The following is a 19451-nucleotide window of genomic DNA, read 5'->3' as shown; positions in this document are numbered from 1 at the left end:
TTGGCTCTGACCTTCCTTCCATCGAGGGGATTTATCGCAGTCGCTGCCTCAAAAAGGCTGGCAGTATCATCAAAAACCCACACCATCCTGGCCACACACTCATCTCCCTGCTACCTTCAGGTACTGAAGACTGCAACAACCAGGTTCAGGAATAGCTACTTCCCCACAGCCATCAGGCTATTAAACCTGGCTCGGACAAAACTCTGATTATTAATAACCCATTATCTGTTATTTGCACTTTATCAGTTTATTTATTCATATGTGTATATATTTATATTATGGTATATGGACACATTTATCTGTTTTGTAGTAAATGCCTACTATGTTCTGTGTGCTGAAGCAAAGCAAGAATTTCATTGTCCTATACAGGGACACATGACAATAAACTCACTTGAACTTGAACTTGACTACGGGTGCAGTCTGTACGGAGTGTGTACCTTCTCCCCGAGACCTCATGGGTTTTCTCCGAGATCTTCGGTTTCCTCCCACATTCCATAGACGTACAGGTTTGTAGGTTAATTTGCTTGGTATAAGTGTAAATTGTCCCTGGTGTGTGTAGGGTAGCGCTGATGTGCAGGGATCGCTGGTCGGTGCGGACTCAGTGGACCGAAGGGCCTGTTTCCGCGCTGCATCTCTAAACTAAAACTGGGGTTCACTCTTGATGTGTCCACCCATAATATGTAGTCTGGGGAATTCCACCATGTTATGTTCAAACCAAAACCCCAAAATTGGTAGTTACCTTAAAAAAATTGTTTAGGAGGTTTTCACCCTGTATTTAAACCTGAATCGTATGGTTCCTGACATAAGATGCCTTTAGAGATTGCTGCTATCAATGAATCAATGATACTTAAACATATCCACAAGTCCAGTCATTGTCACTAATTTTAATAACTAATTACAAAGGAATGTTAACATTTATAACAAGAGGAATCGAATATAGGAGCAAAGAGGTCCTTCTGCAGTTGTACCGAGCCCTAGTGAGACCACACCTGAGTATTGTGTGCAGTTTTCGTCCCCTAATTTGAGGAAGGACATTCTTGCTATTGAGGGAGTGCAGCCTAGGTTTACAAGGTTAGTTCATGGGATGGCGGGACTGTCATATGCTGAGAGAATGAAGCAGCTGGGCTTGTACACTCTGGAGTTTAGAAGGATGAAATGGAATCTCATTGAAATTTATAAGACTGTTAAGGGCTTGGACACACCAAAGGCAGGAATCATGTTCCCGATGTTGGGGGAGTCCAGAAGAAGGGGCCACAGTTTGAGAATAAGGAGCAAGCCATTTAGAACGGAGACGAGGAAACACTTTTTCTCACAGAGAGTGGCGAGTCTGTGGAATTCTCTGCCTCAGAGGGCGATGGAGGCAGGTTCTATGGATGCTTACAAGAGAGAGCTAGATAGGGCTCTAAAAAATAGCGGAATCAGGGGATTTGGGGAGAAGGCAGGAACGGGGTACTGATTGGGGATGATCAGCCATGATCGCATTGAATGGTGGTGCTGGCTCGAAGGGTCGAATGGCCTACTCCTGCACCTATTGTCTATTGTCTACACAAGTGTCACCAAGTTTTGGCACTGACAAAGTTACAAAAGTTTACAGGACAGTCCACAAGTGGCAGCAGCCCCCCGCTATAAGTTAGGGCTTTATTCTTTGGAGCGCAGAAGGTTAAGGGGGGACTTGATAGAGGTTTTTTAAATGATGAGAGGGATAGACAGAGTTGACGTGGAAAAGCTTTTCCCACTGAGAGTAGGGAAGATTCAAACAAGGGGACATGACTTGAGAATTAAGGGACTGAAGTTTAGGGGTAACATGAGGGGGAACTTCTTTACTCAGAGAGTGGTAGCTGTGTGGAATGAGCTTCCAGTGAAGGTGGTGGAGGCAGGTTCGTTTTTATCATTTAAAAATAAATTGGATAGTTATATGGATGGGAAAGGAATGGAGGGTTATGGTCTGAGCGCAGGTATATGGGACTAGGGGAGATTATGTGTTCGGCACGGACTAGAGGGGTCGAGATGGCCTGTTTCCGTGCTGTAATTGTTATATGGTTATATGGTTATTATATGGTTATACTGCTTCTGTTAGGAAAACACCCGACAGAACTTTCCCCATGGCAACCACGGAATAGTAATGGGAAATGTTCCACTTTCCAGTGTTTCAGGGAACCTCTATAATTACCTCCCATTGATCATGCACATAGTGTCAGATTAGATGCAGCAGAATTTTCTATACTCGTCATAGAGTGATACAGGGTGGAAACAGGCCCTTCTGCCCAACCTGCCCATACCGGCCAACATGTTCCAACTATACAAGTCCCACCTGCCCGCGTTTGGCCCATATCCCTCCAAACCTATCCTAGCCATGTAGAAAGGCACACAATGCTGGAGTAACTCAGCAGGACACACAGCATCTCCGGAGAGAGTGAATGGCTGATGTTTCAGGTTGAGACCCATCCTTAGACACCTTCAGACATCCATGTACGTGTCTAACTGTTTCTTAAACGTTGGGATTGTCCCTGCCTCAACTACCTCCTCTGGAAGCTTGTTCCATACACCCACCACCCTTTGTGTGAAAGAGTTACCCCTCAGATTCCTATTAAATCTTTTCCCCTTCACTATCTATGTCTTCTGGTCCTCGATTCACCTACTCAGGACATCTACCCGATCTATTCCTCTCATGATTTTATACACCTTTATAAGATCGCCCCTCATCTTCCTGCGCTCCAAGGAATAGGATTCTAGCCTACTCAATCTCAAGTCCTGGCAATATCCAGCTCAGACCATCTAGTCATGGCAACATCCTCGTAAATCTTCTCTCTATTCGTCCCAGCTTGACAACATCTCAGAAACATATAAAGAGAGGTACAGTAGTAGGCCATTCGGCCCTTCAAGCCAGCACCGCCATTCAATATGATCATGGCTGATCATCCAACTCAGTATCCCATCCCTGCCTTCTCTCCATACCCCCTGATCCCTTAAGCCACAAGGGCCACATCTAACTCCCTCTTAAATATAGCCAATTAACTGGCCTCAACTACCTTCTGTGGCAGAGAATTCCACAGATTCACCACTCTCTATGTAAAAAATGATTTTCTCATCTCGGTCCTAAAAGACTTCCCTCTTATCCTTAAACTGTGACCCCTTGTTCTGGACTTCCCCAACATCGGGAACAATCTTCCTGCATCTAGCCTGTCCAACCCCTTAAGAATTTTGTAAGTTTCTATAAGATCCTCCCTCAATCTTCTAAATTCTAGCGTGTACAAGCCGAGTCTATCCAGTCTTTCTTCATATGAAAGTTCCTGCTTTTTCCCCCATATCCCTTGATTCCGTTAGCCCTAAGAGCTAAAACTAACTTTCTCTTGAAAACATCCAGTGAATTGGTCTGCACTGCCTTCTGTGGCAGAGAAATGCACAGATTCACAACTCTCTGGGTGAAAAAGTTTTTCCTCGTCTCAGTCCTAAATGGCCTACCCCTTATTCTTAAACTGTGACCCCTGGTTCTGGACTCCCCCAACATCGGGAAAATCTTTCCTGCAACTAGCCTGTCCAATCCTTCAAGAATGTTATATGTTTCTATAAGACACCTCTCATCCTTCTGAATTCTAGTGAATACAAGCCCAATCGACTCATTCGGTCATCATATGTCAGTGCCGCCTTCCCGGGAATAAACCTGGTGAACCTACACTTTCCTGTATCTTATCTTTCCTATAACATGGTGCCCAGAACTGAATATAATACTCGAAATGTGGCCTCACCAACGTCTTATACAACTGCAACATGATCTCCCAACTTCCATACTCAATACTGAATGATGAAGGCCAATGTGCTAAAAACCTTTTTGACCACTCTATCTACCTGCGACACCATCTACAAGGAACCATGCACCCGCATTCCTCAATCCCTCATCCAAATCATTGATGTAGATGACAAAAAGTTTTGGGCCCAGCACCGAACACACCAAACCTGAGGCACACCACTAGTCACACGCCTCTGGTGTGAGAAACAACCTTCCACCGTCACCCTCTGCTTCCTTCCATGAAGCCAATATTCTATCCATTCAGCTATCTCTCCTTGGTTCCCATGTGACCTAACCTTGCAGAGCAGCCTACAATGTGGAACCTTGTCGAATGCTTTGCTGAAGTCCATAAATACAACATCTACAGCTCTGCCCTCATCAACCTTCTCGGTCATGTCTTCATAAAACTCAATCAGATTTGTGAGACACGACCTCCCACGGACAAAACCATGTTGATTATCCCTAATCAGCCCTTGTCTATCTAAATGCATGTATATTCTATCCTAATACTCTCTAGTAACTTTCCAACTACAGATATTAAGCTCACTGACCTATAGTTCCCAGCATTTTACCTGCAGCCCTTCTTGAACAGAGTCACAACATGTGCCATCCTCCAGTCTTCCGGCACCTCTCCTGTATTTAAACACGACTCGTAAAGTTCAACCAGGGCTCCCACAATTTCCTTTCTAGTTTCCCAGCATGTCAATGGATATATCTGATCAAGCGCTGAAGATTTGTCTACCTTCATGCACGATAGTACCTTCAGGACCTCTTTGACTGTAGCACTAACTGCTCTCAAGATACTGCCCTGATATACTCTGCCTGATTTGTAACCTGTTGTTATCTGTTGACTGAGGGGTGGTGAGGCAGTAGAGGCAAAGAGATATTTCGAAGACAATTGGCCCTTATGTTCCTTCTCATTAAATAAATTAATCTTCTGACGTGGCACTAAATCATAAAGTTCTGCAACTCCAGATTGTATTTTCCCTTATTTAGGACGACACGATGGCGCAGCGGTAGTTGCTGCCTTATGATGCCAGAGACCCAGGTTCAATCCTGACCACGGGTGATGTCAGTACAGAGTTTGTATGTTCTTCCCATGACCGCATAGGTTTTCTCTGGGTGCTCCAGTTTCCTCCCATATTCCAAAGACGTACAGGTTTGTAGGTTAATTGGCTTCTGAAAAATTGTAAATTGTCCCTAATGTGTGTAGGATAGTGCTAATGTACAGAGTGATCGCAGGTCAGCCTGGACGGTGGGCCGAAGGGCCTGTTTCCACGCTGTATCTCTAAAGTCCAAAGTAAAGTCTAAAGTCTTATTCTAATAGCACTTAAGATGAGATAAATCTGATAGTGCAGAAAGTTATGGAAGCCACTCAATTGATACTTTTAAGGTGGAGATTGATAGATTCTTGATTAGTGTGGGTGTCAGGGGGTTTGAGGAGAAGGCAGGAGAATGGGGCTGAGAGGGAAAGATAGCAGCCATGATAAATGGTGGAGTAGACTTGATGGACTGAATGGCCTAATTCTGCTCCTACAACTTCGATAGGCCTCAGTGCCCTTGGTGAGAAAGATGACATGCAAGCAGTGCCTAAAGTTGCATATCAACACAGGAGAATGGGGTTGTCCTCAGCAGAAGACAACACATCCTCAGCAGAAGGGCAAGAGTCATGAATTGTACCTACAGCAGGCAGTGAAGAAAGCAAATGGCATGTAGGCCTTCATTACGAGAGGGTTTGAGTATAGGAGCAAGTAGGTCCTACTGCAGTTGTACAGGGTCCTGGTGAGACCACACCTGGAGTATTGTGTGCATTTTTGGTCTCCTAATTTGAGGAAGGACATTCTTGCTATTGAGGGAGTGCAGCGTAGGTTCACCAGGTTAATTCCGGGATGGCGGAACTGACATATGATGAAAGAATGGAGAAACTCAGCGGGTGAGGCAGCATCTATAGAGCGAAGGAATAGGTGACGTTTCAGGTCGAGACTCTTCTTCCCTGTTCACCTATTCTTTCTTCGCCTATTCCTTCGCTCCATAGATGCTGCCTCACCCACTGAGTTTCTCCAGCATTTTAGCCTATCTTCGATTTTTCCAGCATCTGCAGTTCCTTCTTAAATATGATGAAAGAATGGATCTACTGGGCTTGTATTCACTGAAATTTAGAAGGATGAGAGGAGATCTTGTAGAAACATATAAATTTATTTAAGGGTTGGACAGGCTAGATGCAGGAAAAATGTTCTCGATGTTGGGGGAGTCCAGAATAGTTTAACAAATAAGGGGTAGGCCATTTAGTACTGAGATGAGGAAAAACGTTTTTATCCAGAGAGTTATGAATCTGTGGAATTCTCTGCCACAGAAGGCAGCGGAGGTCAATTCACTGGATGTATTCAAGAGAGTGTCAGATATAGCTCTCAGGGCTAATGGAATCAAGGGGTTTGGGGGAGAAAGCAGGAACAGGGTATTGATTTTAGATGATCATATTGAGTGGTGGTGCTGGCTCGAAGGGCCGAATGGCCTACTCCTGCACCTATTTTCTATGTTTCTGTGTACCTGACACAAGCATCACGTTTAGCCTTAAAAATGAACATTACTTCTTACTTTAGTTGCAGAGGGCTGCTGTGATCGGATGATGGGTTCCTCATAGATCTTTTTGTAGGTGGATGAGGATCCAAGAACACCTGGATTCACAAATTCTACCAGAGAGTAGAACTCTTGAAGGTCATTTTGTATTGGCGTACCTGCACGCAACCAACATTTAAACAGGGTATTATAATTCAAGTCAACATACATACAAAGCAATTAATTTTGGTAAGTACCACATTAATAATCCACATCACATAACACAAGGGCGGCACGGTGGCGCAGCGGTAGAGATGCTGCCTTACAACTCCAGAGACCTGGGTTCGATCCTGACTACGGCTGCTGTCTGTGTGGAGTTTGTACGTTCTCCCTGTGACCGCATGGGTTTTCTCCGGGTGCTCCGGTTTCCTCCCATATTCCAAAAAACGTGCAGGTTTGTAGGTTAATTGGCTTCTGTAAATTGTCCCTAGAGCGTTGGATAGAACTAGTGTATGGGTGACGGTTGGTCGGCGTTGACTCCTGGTCAGCCAAGATCACATTGAACGGCGGTGCTGGCTCGAAGGGCCGAATGGCCTACTCCTGCACCTATTGTCTATTGACTCGGTGGGTGGGCCAAAGGGTCTGTTTCTACGCTGTATCTCTAAAACTAAAACAAGTTTGAGACTATGCGCAATGCTAATCACAATGATAAGAAGGGTTTCGGCCCGAAACATTGCCTATTTCCTTCGCTCCATAGATGCTGCTGCACCCGCTGAGTTTCTCCAGCACTTTTGTCTACCATGATAAGAACAATCTAATTTTGGTAATTGTGCTAACTCAGACTCATTAGTTCTGAAGCAACAGATATAGCAAAGCTGGTCAAGATGTTCCTTAGGATGTATTATATTTTGATGTAACAAACCAGACAGGCCTTCTTTAATATTTAACAGTCAACACTAAAATGTGAAGGGGAAGGACAGCTTAGGCTGAGTTTCTTATGTCAAAATGAGCGGCACAGTGGTGCAGCAGTAGAGTTGCTGCCTTACAGTGCCAGAGACCCGGGTTTGATCCTGACTATGGGTGCTGATTGTACAGGTGCTCTGGTTTCCTCCCACATTCCAAAGGCGTGTAGGTTTGTATGTTAATTGGCTTTGGTAAATTGTCCCTGTAAATTGTGCAGGATAGAACTAGTGTACGGGGGTGATTGCTGGTCGGCAGGGGCTCAATGGGGCGAAGGGCCTGATTCCACGCTGTATCTCTAAACTAAACTAAAAGATCCCCTTAAAAACTGATGAGAGAATATAATTATTCAATGATGACAGACATTCAGATACAATTTAAAAAAATGTTCATTAGTTTTTTAAATTATTTTAAAATCACATTATAGACAATAGACAATAGGTGCAGGAGTAGGCCATTCAGCCTTTCGAGCCAGCACCGCCATTCAATGTGATCATGGCTGATCATCCCCAATCAGTACCTGCCTTCTCCCCCTATTCCCTGACTCCACTATCTTTAAGAGCCCTATCAAGCTCTCTCTTGAAAGTATCCAGAGAACCGGCCTCCACTGCCCTCTGAGGCAGAGAATTCCACAGATTCACAACTCTCTGAGTGAAAACGTGTTTCCTCATCTCTGTTCTAAATGCCTTACCCCCTTATTCTTAAACTGTGGCCCCTGGTTCTGGACTCCCCCAACATCGGAAACATGTTTCCTGCCTCTAGCGTGTCCAAACCCTTAATAATCTTACATGTTAAAGCATGTTAATTAAAAACATTAATGATAATTAAAATTAAATTAAGAAAATACACGTTGTCTACTAGTTAAGTGATGGTTGTATACTCAAGGAGTCTAACTATCAATGATGCAAAGTTAAATTGTCAGATGAGAAATGTGTTCAGTCCTACAGAACTGCAAGATGCCCATTATTTTATAAATGGGGAGAGAATTTGGAAATCAGAGATGCAAAGGAACTCGGGAGCGCTGGTGCAAGATTCCCAAAATGTTAATTTGCAGGTTGAGTCGATAGTAAGGAAGGCAAATGTAATGTTAGCATTCATGTCAAGAGGACTAGAATACAGAAGCAAGGACATAATATCAAGGCTTTATAAGGTGTTGGTCAGGGCACATTCAGAATATTGTGTGTAATTTTGGGCCCCATATCTGAGGAAGGACATGCTGAATGAAGTGGAGAGGGTCCAGAGGAGGGTTACGAGAATGATCCTAGGGAAGATTGGGTTCGCGTGTCAGGAGCGTTTGACGACTCTGGGCTTGTACTCGCTGGAGCTTAGAAGGCTGAGGGGGAAAATGTCATTGAAACATACTGAATAATGAAAGGCCTGGATAGAGTGGATGAGGAGAAGATGTTTTCAGTAGTGGACCAGACGGCACCACCTCAGAATGAAAGGACATACCTTTAGAATGGATATGAGGAGGAATTTCTGGAGGTGGTGAACCTGTGGAATTCATCGCCACAGACAGCTGTGGTGGCCAAGTCATTGGGCATTTTTAACCAGAGATTGGTAGGTTTTTGATTTACAGAGCAAGAACCTTGGGCCCACGTTGTCTGTGCCGAACATGGTGCCAAGACCAGCTCTTCAACCACATAATCCACACTCCTCATTCCCTGCCAATCCATGTGTCTATCCAAAAAGTCTCTTCAGTGCCACTATTGTATCTGCCTCCACTCCTAGCAGCATGTTCCAGGCACTCACCTCCCTCTGTGTAACATAACTTGCACATCACCTTTAAACTTTGACCCTCTCACCTTAAAGCTATACCCTCTAGTATTTATTTTAGTTTAAAGATACAGTGCGGAAACAGGCCCTTCGGCCCACCGAGTCCACACTGACCAGCCAGCGATCCCCGCACACTCACACTATCCTACACACACTAGGGACAATTTACATTCATACCAAGCCAATTAACCTACAAACCTGTACGTCTGTGGAGTGTGGGAGGAAACCGAAGATAGGCGGCACGGGTTCGATCCCGACTACGGGTGCTGTCTGTCCGGAGTTTGTACGTTCTCCCCGTGACCTGCGTGGGTTTTCTCCGAGATCTCCGGTTTCCTCCCACACTCCAAAGACGTACAGGTTTGTAGGTTAACTGGCTTGGTATAAATGTAAAAATTGTCCCTAGTGGGTGTAGGATAGTGTTAATGTGCGGGGACCGCTGGTCGGCGCGGCCCAGGTGGGCCGAAGGGCCTGTTTGTTTCCGTGCTGTATCTCTAAACTAAACTAAACTAATCTCGGAGAAAACCCACACGGTCACGAGGTGAACGTACAAACTCCGTACAGACGGCACCCGTAGTCGGGTTCGAACACGCGACTCTGGCGCTGAAAACGTTGTAAGGCAGCAGCTCTACCGCTGCGCCACCGTATTTGATTTTTTCCACCCTGGAACAAAGGTTCTGACTACCCTGACTATGGCTCTCATATTATATTGATAGGATATCTTCCTGTATGGATCGACAGCTTGGGGATAACTTACCAGTGAGAATCACTCTTTTCTCACAAGACAGGCTGAGAATTGCGGTGGATGTCTTGATGGAGCTATTTTTTAAACGGTGCCCTTCATCACATATTAATAGATTAAATTGCAAGCTCTGAATTGGATCCCGGCAGCGCAGCAACATCTCATAGCTAATGATGAGAACAGGGTAAAGCGGCGAAGTGATGAACTCTTCTATTTTGTGATCCTACAAGCAAACAAACTCATAAACGTTAGTGATACACACAGTAAGCTGAGAGACACAGCCATGATTTTTACCCGGAGCAGGGCTAAGACTTCATGCGTTATATTTTTTTAATTTGGAAATCACTATTTTTCTCACTTTTGGATCATATTCAGCTTCTTAAATTTGTTTCGCCTCTCCAGCCACATATCAAAAAAAAATTCAATGAACTCAGGCAGCATCTGTGGAGGGAAAGGGTAGGTGACCTTTCGTCAAAAGATGCCCAAATGAGTTTAAAGATAGAGCAGAAGGAGAAAAAAAACCATAGAGGTGAAAAAAAAGAAGGCTGCTGTTCCGAAGTGTTTATAAATCCAGTAATTGTGACATTTAAAATCATAACGTTAAAAGCTACTGGACGACCCGTGGACCCGTTGCGTCCCCGTTGTGTCCCCGTTGTGACGCCAGTCAAAATGGCGATCTGAAAATGGCGGCGGGCCCAGCAACCCTCCACCAACTGCGTGCAACTGATTTTCATTTTTCCGGTTCTGGTTCTGGTTGATTACTGCGCAAACACCTCATCAGTGGTTATCTCGCGCAGGTCGGAGTGAGTAGAGTAGCGATTAAATTTTGAAGTGGGCCTTTTTGATCAAGTTGAGGAGATCTAGTTGCTCAATCCCCTTTTTAAATGACTTAACATCGGGAGCAGCACGTGTGTTGGGTGGTAACATATTCCATTCCCTTATCTTCCTTGGATAAAGGGAATATTTATTTAAATTTAGTGAGTTGATGATGTAGGGACCGTTATTTTGTCTTGTTTCATGGCAGTTGGAGCTCTGGAATGACGGGAGATTTGATGGCGTGATTTTGTGGAATCCCCTTGTAAATTGCAATAAGCCTTAGCCTGATTCTGCGGAGCTCTAGGGTATCGCATCCGAGATAAGTCAGCATATTATTCACGCTTGACTTGCGCTTGTAGTCATTACATACAAAGCGGGCTGCTCGGCGTTGTACTTTCTCCAGGGTGATCTTGTTGTTGTTGTTGTTGAAAGGATCCCATACTCCATACAATACTCCAATTTGGGCCTGTCCAAGGACTTGTAGGCATTCCCTATGATGGATGTACCACATGCGTGAAAATTTCTTTTGAGAAGGCCAAGAGTTCTATTTGCATTGTTAGACACCTGACTAATATGCGTCACCCAACTTAAATCTTTGCTTAATTCGACTCCTAGATACGGGTGATAGTCGACAGCAAGCAATGTATGGCTACCCATGTTGTATTCTGATAAAAGTGGTTTGATCTTGTGTGAGACATGCATGGTGTGACATTTGGTTGCATTGAATGACATCTGCCAGGGTTTTTCCCCACTCACAGAGAGCATCCACATCCTTCTGCAAGGACAAGCTGTCTTCTGGTCTTTTAATCTCTCTATAAATTATGGCATCATCTGCGAAGAGTCGAACTCTGGACCAAACTGCATTTGGAATGTCATTGATATACAGTAGGATGAGCAATGGACCCATGACAGTCCCCTATGGTACACCTGATGTCACAGAAGTTTCAATAAGACATCTCTCCCTCCAAGAGAACTTGCTGGTGTCTCCTTGTCAAAAAGATCTCAATCCATTTCAAGAAGTTTCCGTCATGATTGAGCTTGTACAGGAGCCGCCAGCGGGGAACCTCATCAAAAGCCTTACTGAAGTCTAATATAATCAGGTCAGTCTGACCCTTGTTATCGAGTGACCTGGCTAGACCATCGATGAGTCCCGCCAGTTGGGTTTCACATGATCGACCCGGTCTAAAGCCATGTTGGTGGTTAGTTAGTACCTTGGGGAAGTCAATATGGTCCATAATATGCAGTTTTCCACAGTAGGTACTAGGTATGTTGCAAAACATACCTGAAGCGTCGCTGAAAATCTGTCCCAGCCCGTGTGCGCGATTTTGGCGCCGTTTAGAGGGGGGCGGGTTTAATACGCGATTTTCCCTAGGCTGTTCAAATCGAGGTTTTTCAGCCTAGTTAATTATTAACGAAAAATCGCTGGAAGATTCCCTCGCATGAGCTATTATTAGTTTTAAGGGCTTTATTAAATTGTTATAGTAGGTTAAAAATTAACCTCTAAACCCCCGACCGCCGGCAATCGGCCGGATCTCATACAGGGGACAACAGAAGGTAGGCTGTTTATTTTTACGTTAAAAAGGGCTTCTTAAGATCCCTTTATACAAAGTTTAATGTTGCGAGTAGCTAATTTTGGGCCCATTATATCCCGCAGTATTTTTCTGGGCATTTGAGGGCACAAATCTACCGCAATGTGAACGTTCTAAACCAGCGCGTTCACAGGATCCCACTAGAAAGCTGATTTAAATGGACTTTAATTTACAGCAATTAAACACTAAATTACTTCCATTTGGCCTATAAATTAATGTAAATGAGATTTTAAAATCATGTTTTACTGTGAATTATTTGTGAATATTATTTGGACACTTAGGCTATTTAAAAATGTTAATAATTTATAAAGAAATGGATAGATGTTTAGATCTAGTAATTGAAGTTTGAAATTAGCTACAATTAGGTAACTAACTAATTATATGCTTTAATTTCAGGTCATCCAAGTAAGATTATTTTATATTTGTTTCAGAATGCTTCAATCTATGATAACTGAAAATTTCATTCATTTCGCTTAATTTTTAAGAAAGTTATGGGCTTTTGACTGTCCACGATCACAGCTTTTTTGTTATGTCCATAGAAAATCAATAGGGAACAAGATGTTAATTTCCGAGTATGAAAATGGCCATAACTTTTTAAATACTTGAGATATGAAAGTGAATTAGGTGTCAAATTAAATTTATTTTTATGCTTTATCTGATGGGATAAATTGCAGACTTGATTTTTAAAATCTCAAAATTTTGTAACATTGCTATAGGTACTCTCCGAAAATATCAAAGGGGATAAGAAGAAACATAAATAATGACGTTAAATTACCTGATCGACTGCAAACACCTTTAACCTCTCCAGACCAAGCCACTTCTGGAACTCTCTCACCCAGTTTTTTACCAGACTCCCTGGTGTGACTACAAGGGTCTTCTTGATGGCAGGTTTGTTCCCGTAAGGTCCTTGTCGCATGAGAGTCCAAATCAGTGCTATACACTGCAGGGTCTTCCCCAGACCCATTTCATCCGCCAGAATAGCACCAAATCTGCCAGATGCTCTGGAAATAATTGGATATATATTTAACAATTCGGAATAGAATTAAACTATCAATAAAACTATTGAGTTTTAAGGGAAAATAGTTTAACTTCAACTAAATTGGGGCGGCACGGCATTGCAGTGGTAGAGTTGCTGCCTCGCAGCACCGGAGACCTGGGTTCGATCCTGACTACGGGCGCTGTCTGTACGGAGTTTGTACGTCCTCCCCGTGACCTGCGTGGGTTTACCCCGGGTCCAAAGACGTACAGGTTTGTAGGTTGATTGGCTTTGGTAAAGATTGTAAATTGTCCCTAGTGCGTGTAGGATAGTGGTAGTGTGCGGGGATCGCTGGTCGGTGTGGACTCGGTGAGCCTGTTACCGTGCTGTATCTCTAATCGAAACTAAACTTCACAAATTAGCATAAAAAGTATCAAATACATATATTGTATTTTATAGGGGTTGGACAGGCTAGATGCAGGAAGGGGTTGGACAGGCTAGATGCAGGAAGATTGTTCCCGATGTTGGGGAAGTCCAGAACAAGGGGTCACAGTTTAAGGATAAGGGGGAAATCTTTTAGGACCGAGATGAGGACAACATTTTTCACACAGAGTGTGGTGAATCTCTGGAATTCTCTGCCACAGAAGGTAGTTGAGGCCAGTTCATTGGCTATATTTAAGAGGGAGTTAGATGTGGACCTTGTGGCTAAAGGAATCAGGGGGTATGGAGAGAAGGCAGGTACAGGATACTGAGTTGGATGATCAGCCATGATCATATTGAATGGCGGTGCAGGCTCGAAGGGCCGAATGGCCTACTCCTGCACCTATTTTCTATGCTTCTATGGTTCTATTATCTAAAATCAAGAACGTGCACTAGATACATTCTAGATTCTGGGCTATAAATTCTTCGACATAGCTTTTGTGCTCCATGCAAAGGAATGTACATTGCATCATATTGTATATTTGATATGTTATAGGTTCAGAACCTTTGTTCAAAGCAACAACAGTTTTAAGAATCTACAAGGATGCCTACTACTGCTGTTAGTTCTTTATAAAATATCGGTTAACACATGAATTGTTTTAAAATGAAAATGGCCAAATTTTACCATGAACTTACTTCTCAGCATTACCTTTAAAGTAAGCACAAAACAATAATTTTGCAGCATGGATGCTTCAGCCAATTTATGATGACACGAGGAACTGCAGATGCTGATTTACGAGAAAAAAAAGCCTAAGTCCTGGAGTAATTCAGCAGCTCAGGCAGACTCTCTGGAGAATATGGATAGTTTAGGTTTCGGGTCAGGAACCTTCTTCAGCTGATTCAGTCTGAAAAATGTTTTTGACTTGAAACGTCACCTATCCATGTTCTCCAGGGAGGCTGCCTGACCCCTTGAAGAAGGGTCCCAACCCGAAGATGTAACCTAACCATGATTGCCAGGGATGCTGCCTGACCCGTTACTACAGTACCTTGTGTCTTCTTTTTAATGTTCAATGGTACCTGAGTTTGAGTTTCAAGTAAATAGTGAATGCCAAAAATGATAGAGTTGACTGGTTGGGGGTGTCCCACAGTGAAGACTGGGATTGGCAGCTGGGAGGGAGTTGGAACAAACTTGGCCAGAACCAGTGTTGGAGGACTCAGAGGCGACTGCAGTAACTTGGGGACGGGGCTGGGAAGCTTTTAAGGATGGATGCAAAGGGATACTAAGAAACTTGACCAAGATTCAAGATGAAAGAATGGATCGACTGGGCTTATATTCACTGGAATTTAGGATGCGAGGTGATCTTGCACAAACATATAAAATTATTAAGAGATTTGACAGGCTAGATGCAGGGAAAATAAATCCCAATGTTGAGGAAGTCCAGAACCAGGGTTTACAGTTTCAGAAAATACGGGTAGACTATTTAAGACTGAGATGAGGAAAAAACGTTTTCACTCAGAGAGAGATGTGAATCCGTGGAATTCTCTGCCACAGAAGGCAGTGGAGGCCAATTCACTGGATGAATTCAAGAAAGAGTTAGATATAGCTCTTAGGAGCTAACTGAATCAAGGGATATGGGTAGAAGGCAGGAACGGGGTACTGATTCTGGACGATCAGCCATGATCATATTGAATGGCGGTGCTGGCTCGAAGGGCCGAATGGCCTACTCCTGCACCTATTTTCTATGTTTCCATCATTTTCTTTATCAAAAACAAGAGGACGTAGGTTTAAGGTAAGAGGAAGAAGTTTTAGAGGGGACCTGAGAAGTAAACACTTGTTTGTGTACAGTGAGTGATTGGTATCTGGAACGCACTGACATAGGAGGTTATGGAATCAGATACAACTCCTACATTTAAGAGGTAGTTAGACGGACATTTCAATAGGCAAGGCACAGGAGAATATGTCCTGATGCAGGCAAATGGGATTTGAGTGGATGGTCAAAAAGGTCAGCGGGTCTTGGTGGCCTGAAGGACCCATTTCTGTGCTCTATGAATCATTCAAAGGTTGATCCAAGCACTGAAATGGATTAAAGCAAGCCCCATATACTTCGTCAAAAATCTGCTTGTCCTATTTGTAGACATGTGTGTGTGTATAAATGAACTTGGGAGAAATGCTGCCGGAATGTATCTGACATAACTGCATGTGGCTGGATGCCTTTTGAGTTGATATGGTGCAACAACACTAGGGTCTTTTAACAAAACTGACATCCACGCAATTAGGTTTTTACTTCAATTCCTTAGTGCAGCGCACATAAACATTGTGTGCAATACCAAAGAATTTGTAGAACAAATTACTTCAGCTGGTTTATACCGAAGATAGACACAAAATGCTGGAGTAACTCAGCGGGTCAGGCAGCATCTCTGGAGAAAAGGAATAGGCAGTTTTGGACTTCTTCAGACTGAAAAGTCTAATTCTGACTGAAAAGACTAGGATCTACTCCTCTCATGATTTTGTACACCTCTGTAAGATCACCCCAAGGAATAAAGGCCACAGCCTGTCCAACCTCTCCCATATAGCTCGGTCCATCGAGCCCTGGCAACATCTTGGTAAATCTTCTCTCAACCATTTCAAGCTTGACAACATCTTTCCAATAACATTGTGACCAAAACTGAACACAATAGAGTCATAATGTGACAGAGTGGAAACAGGCCCTTCGGCCCAACCTGTCCACACCGGCCAACGTGCCCCAGCTACACTAGTCCCACCTGCTGCATTTGGTCCATATCCCTCCAAACCTGTCCTAACCACGTTCCATGTCCAATACTCCAAACGTGGCTTCACCAACGTCTGATTTAACTGTAACATGACAGTAACAATATGCAGCATGAGAAAGCAAGGTGGCTTACCTCATTCCCATTATACACTCGTAAAGGAAAATCACACCATCCCTCTGGTGCGGTCGAAAGTGAAAGGTGAGATAAGGGTCCACCACCACATCTACTAGTGGCAGATTGGCTTTATTAAACATCCACTGGTGGCTCAGATTTGGTCGTGGCATTACTAAAGCATCTGTTGGTAAAATTGAGAACTATACATTTAACCAACAACCTTTGCAGAATTAAATAATGTTACACGCGTGAATGATCAAAGCATTTAAGCGTTTTACACCCAAGAACTAGGGTCAAGGAAAGAGCGTTCACGTCACGGCCCTCTTTCCACCAATCCTTCCACCACCACACACAAGAAGCACAAGACAGACACCATTGTATGCAGATGCCGAGAAGTGTGTTCAGCTCTGGATGGACAACTTCTAATCTTATGCACGGACTCGACAAGACGAAGACCCAAGGACCGACTTTTTTCCTCCGTATTAATATCACATTTCGATGCGGTGAATAATAATTTTTGGAATATTCTTTTGCCGATTCAAAATCTTTAATTTGATGAACTAAAGGGGTATATAAATGAAAAATAAAAAACATAAAGCGAGAAATATTCAGTAGGTTGGGCAGAGTGAAGTGTGAGTGGGTCCTTGGTTGATGCCGGGGACCGAAGGATCTGTCCAGTGTGCTATTAGACACATCCGCCTGTTGGAGAAGTATATGATACAGCAGTTAATAGCAGTGTTTATTTCACATTGTCACTGTTGAACCAGCAGCCACCAGGGATGTCTAGGTGTGATGCTTACTTGGTGAAGTTGGATCGTGCCTTGGTTTACAGTCCACAGAGGGTTTTTTCAGGCCTTCTACTTGGCTGAATCCAGAGGCATCTCTCAACGGGGTGGTAAACTGTTTCAGCAAAGGTTGTTGCACGGAGTTCGCCAGTGACGGGTCTGAAGAAGCAGCAGTAGAGGCGGCGTTGAAACAGCGACCACTCATAAAGTCCTCTGTTGAAATTGTTCCCATAATCTCAATCTCCTTTCCACTGACAAATAAAGTCTGGCCCTCAGAAAGACTTGCGAGTTCTTTTAATTTGTATCCTGTTCCTGAAAGAAAATTATATGAATAAATATATAACGTGTTGGAAAGAACTGCAGATGTTGGTTTAAATCAGAGATAGACACAAAAAGCTGGAGTAACTCAGAGGGACTCTGGAGAGAAGGAATGGGTGATGTTTCGGCCCTTTTTCGGACTGCAGATCAATCTGAAGAAGGGTCTCGACCTGAAACGTCACCCATTCCTTCTCTCCAGCCTGTCCCGCTGAGTTACTCCATCTTTTTGTGTATATCTTTGAATAAATATAATTCCAGCTGAAATGCAGAAACAAGGAACCGCACGTGCTGGTTTACAAAAAAAAAAACACACAAAGTGCTGCAGTAGCTCAGCAGGTCTGGCAGCATCTTTGGAGAACATGGATTGGTGACGTTTCGGGTCGGGACCCTTCTTCAGACTGAATGTAGAGGGGGGCGGAGAAAAGCTGGAAGAGAAGAGGGGCAGGACAAAGTGTCGAAGGTAATGGGTGAACAAGGGCGAGGGGGGATTGTGATAGACAAGATAGTTGAACAAAGGCCAGAGGAGAAAGAACAGAAGGTGTGAGAGAAAAGCACTGAAGAGTTGTGAATCGTGAAGCAAGAGGAAGGAATGTATGTGGAGGAGGAAAGTCAAGTCAAGTCAATTTTATTTCTATAGCACGTTTAAAAACAACTCTCGTTGACCAAAGTGCTTTACATCAGTGCAGGTACTAACGTGCTACATACAATGGTACATAGATCTAACAATAAATACATAAATATAGATACATACAGCGCTCCCACAGAGGACCTCAAGAAACGCTGGTGAGTAGAAATAGGTTTTAAGTCTAGACTTAAAGGAGTCGATGGAGGGGGCAGTTCTGATGGGAAGAGGGACGCTGTTCCATAGTCTAGGTGCTGCAACCGCAAAAGCGCGGTCGCCCCTGAGCTTAAACCTGGATGGTCAGTAGCCCCAAGTCAGCCGACCTGAGGGACCTGGAGGTGGTGTGGTGGGTTAGCAGATTTTTGACATATGTGAGGGCAAGCCCGTTAAGGCCTTTGTATACATATAGGAGGAACTTGAAGTTGATTCTGTACCGTACTGGGAGCCAGTGGAGAGAGGCCAGAATCGGGGTGATGTGGTCCCTTTTATGGGTACCCGTCAGAAGTCTCGCTGCGGCATTTGGACCAATTGCAGGCGGGACAGGGATAATTGCCTGATGGGGGGGGGAGGGGAGAAAGAGGTGCGAGTCCAGGTGAAGCACAAGGGGAGAAAGGTGGTTACCTCAAATTGAAGAACTCAATGTTCATACCATTGAATTGTAAACTGCACAAGCGAAATATGATGAATATAACTCCGGCTTATTTTTATTCATTTGGAATTATTTTTGTCTAACCACTATTTATATTTTAAAGGGAAGGACTTGTGTGTTGCCATTTTGCAATACAAGGACTGAATATATTTCAAATTTTGGGGAGCAAAGGTGTGAGTATTGATTATGTGTAGCAGACGCACCACACAGGTTTCGGATAGCGAAGGCATTGCGATCAATGCATATTGATATTATTATTATTATTATTGCTACATGCAATATCAATATGTACTATCAAAATGACGAGGTAAGGTGATGGAGAAAGAATCCCAACCAGCTATTAGATGAGATAATCCAGCTAAATAATGACTATTTCTAAAGGAAACAACGGTGGGAACTGTGAGAAAGTGAGTAGTAAAACTCTGGTGCGTTCCCTCCAACTGAAAGGATATTTTTCAAAAATAAGATGGCTGAATTTGAGAGTGAGCAATTCCATTTTTTTCTGTCTTTATTTCAGCTTTTCCATTTCTGCTGTATTCTGCCTTAACTACACAGAACCGCACAGCACAGAA

The 19451-nt window shown here is 43.6% G+C and overlaps 1 protein-coding gene across 3 annotated transcripts in view; it reads right to left on the bottom strand.

The window, feature by feature from the left end:
- Positions 1-19451, bottom strand: part of rad54b (RAD54 homolog B) — a 130516-nt gene that overhangs the window by 26830 nt on the left and 84235 nt on the right. For all 3 annotated transcript variants that reach the window (XM_033020101.1, XM_033020099.1, XM_033020100.1), the window contains 5 exons: positions 17306-17602; positions 16524-16686; positions 12999-13224; positions 9834-10041; positions 6383-6522 (listed from right to left, as the gene is read on the bottom strand). In XM_033020101.1, coding sequence (XP_032875992.1) covers positions 6383-6522; positions 9834-10041; positions 12999-13224; positions 16524-16686; positions 17306-17602 — 1034 coding nt within the window. The remainder of the gene's footprint in view (positions 1-6382; positions 6523-9833; positions 10042-12998; positions 13225-16523; positions 16687-17305; positions 17603-19451) is intronic.

The sequence above is a fragment of the Amblyraja radiata genome, chromosome 4 (genome assembly GCF_010909765.2).
Source record: "Amblyraja radiata isolate CabotCenter1 chromosome 4, sAmbRad1.1.pri, whole genome shotgun sequence".
Lineage (NCBI taxonomy): Eukaryota > Metazoa > Chordata > Chondrichthyes > Rajiformes > Rajidae > Amblyraja > Amblyraja radiata.
The sequence above is the reverse complement of the archived record's forward strand: the minus strand, read 5'-3'. Positions and strand labels throughout refer to the sequence as shown.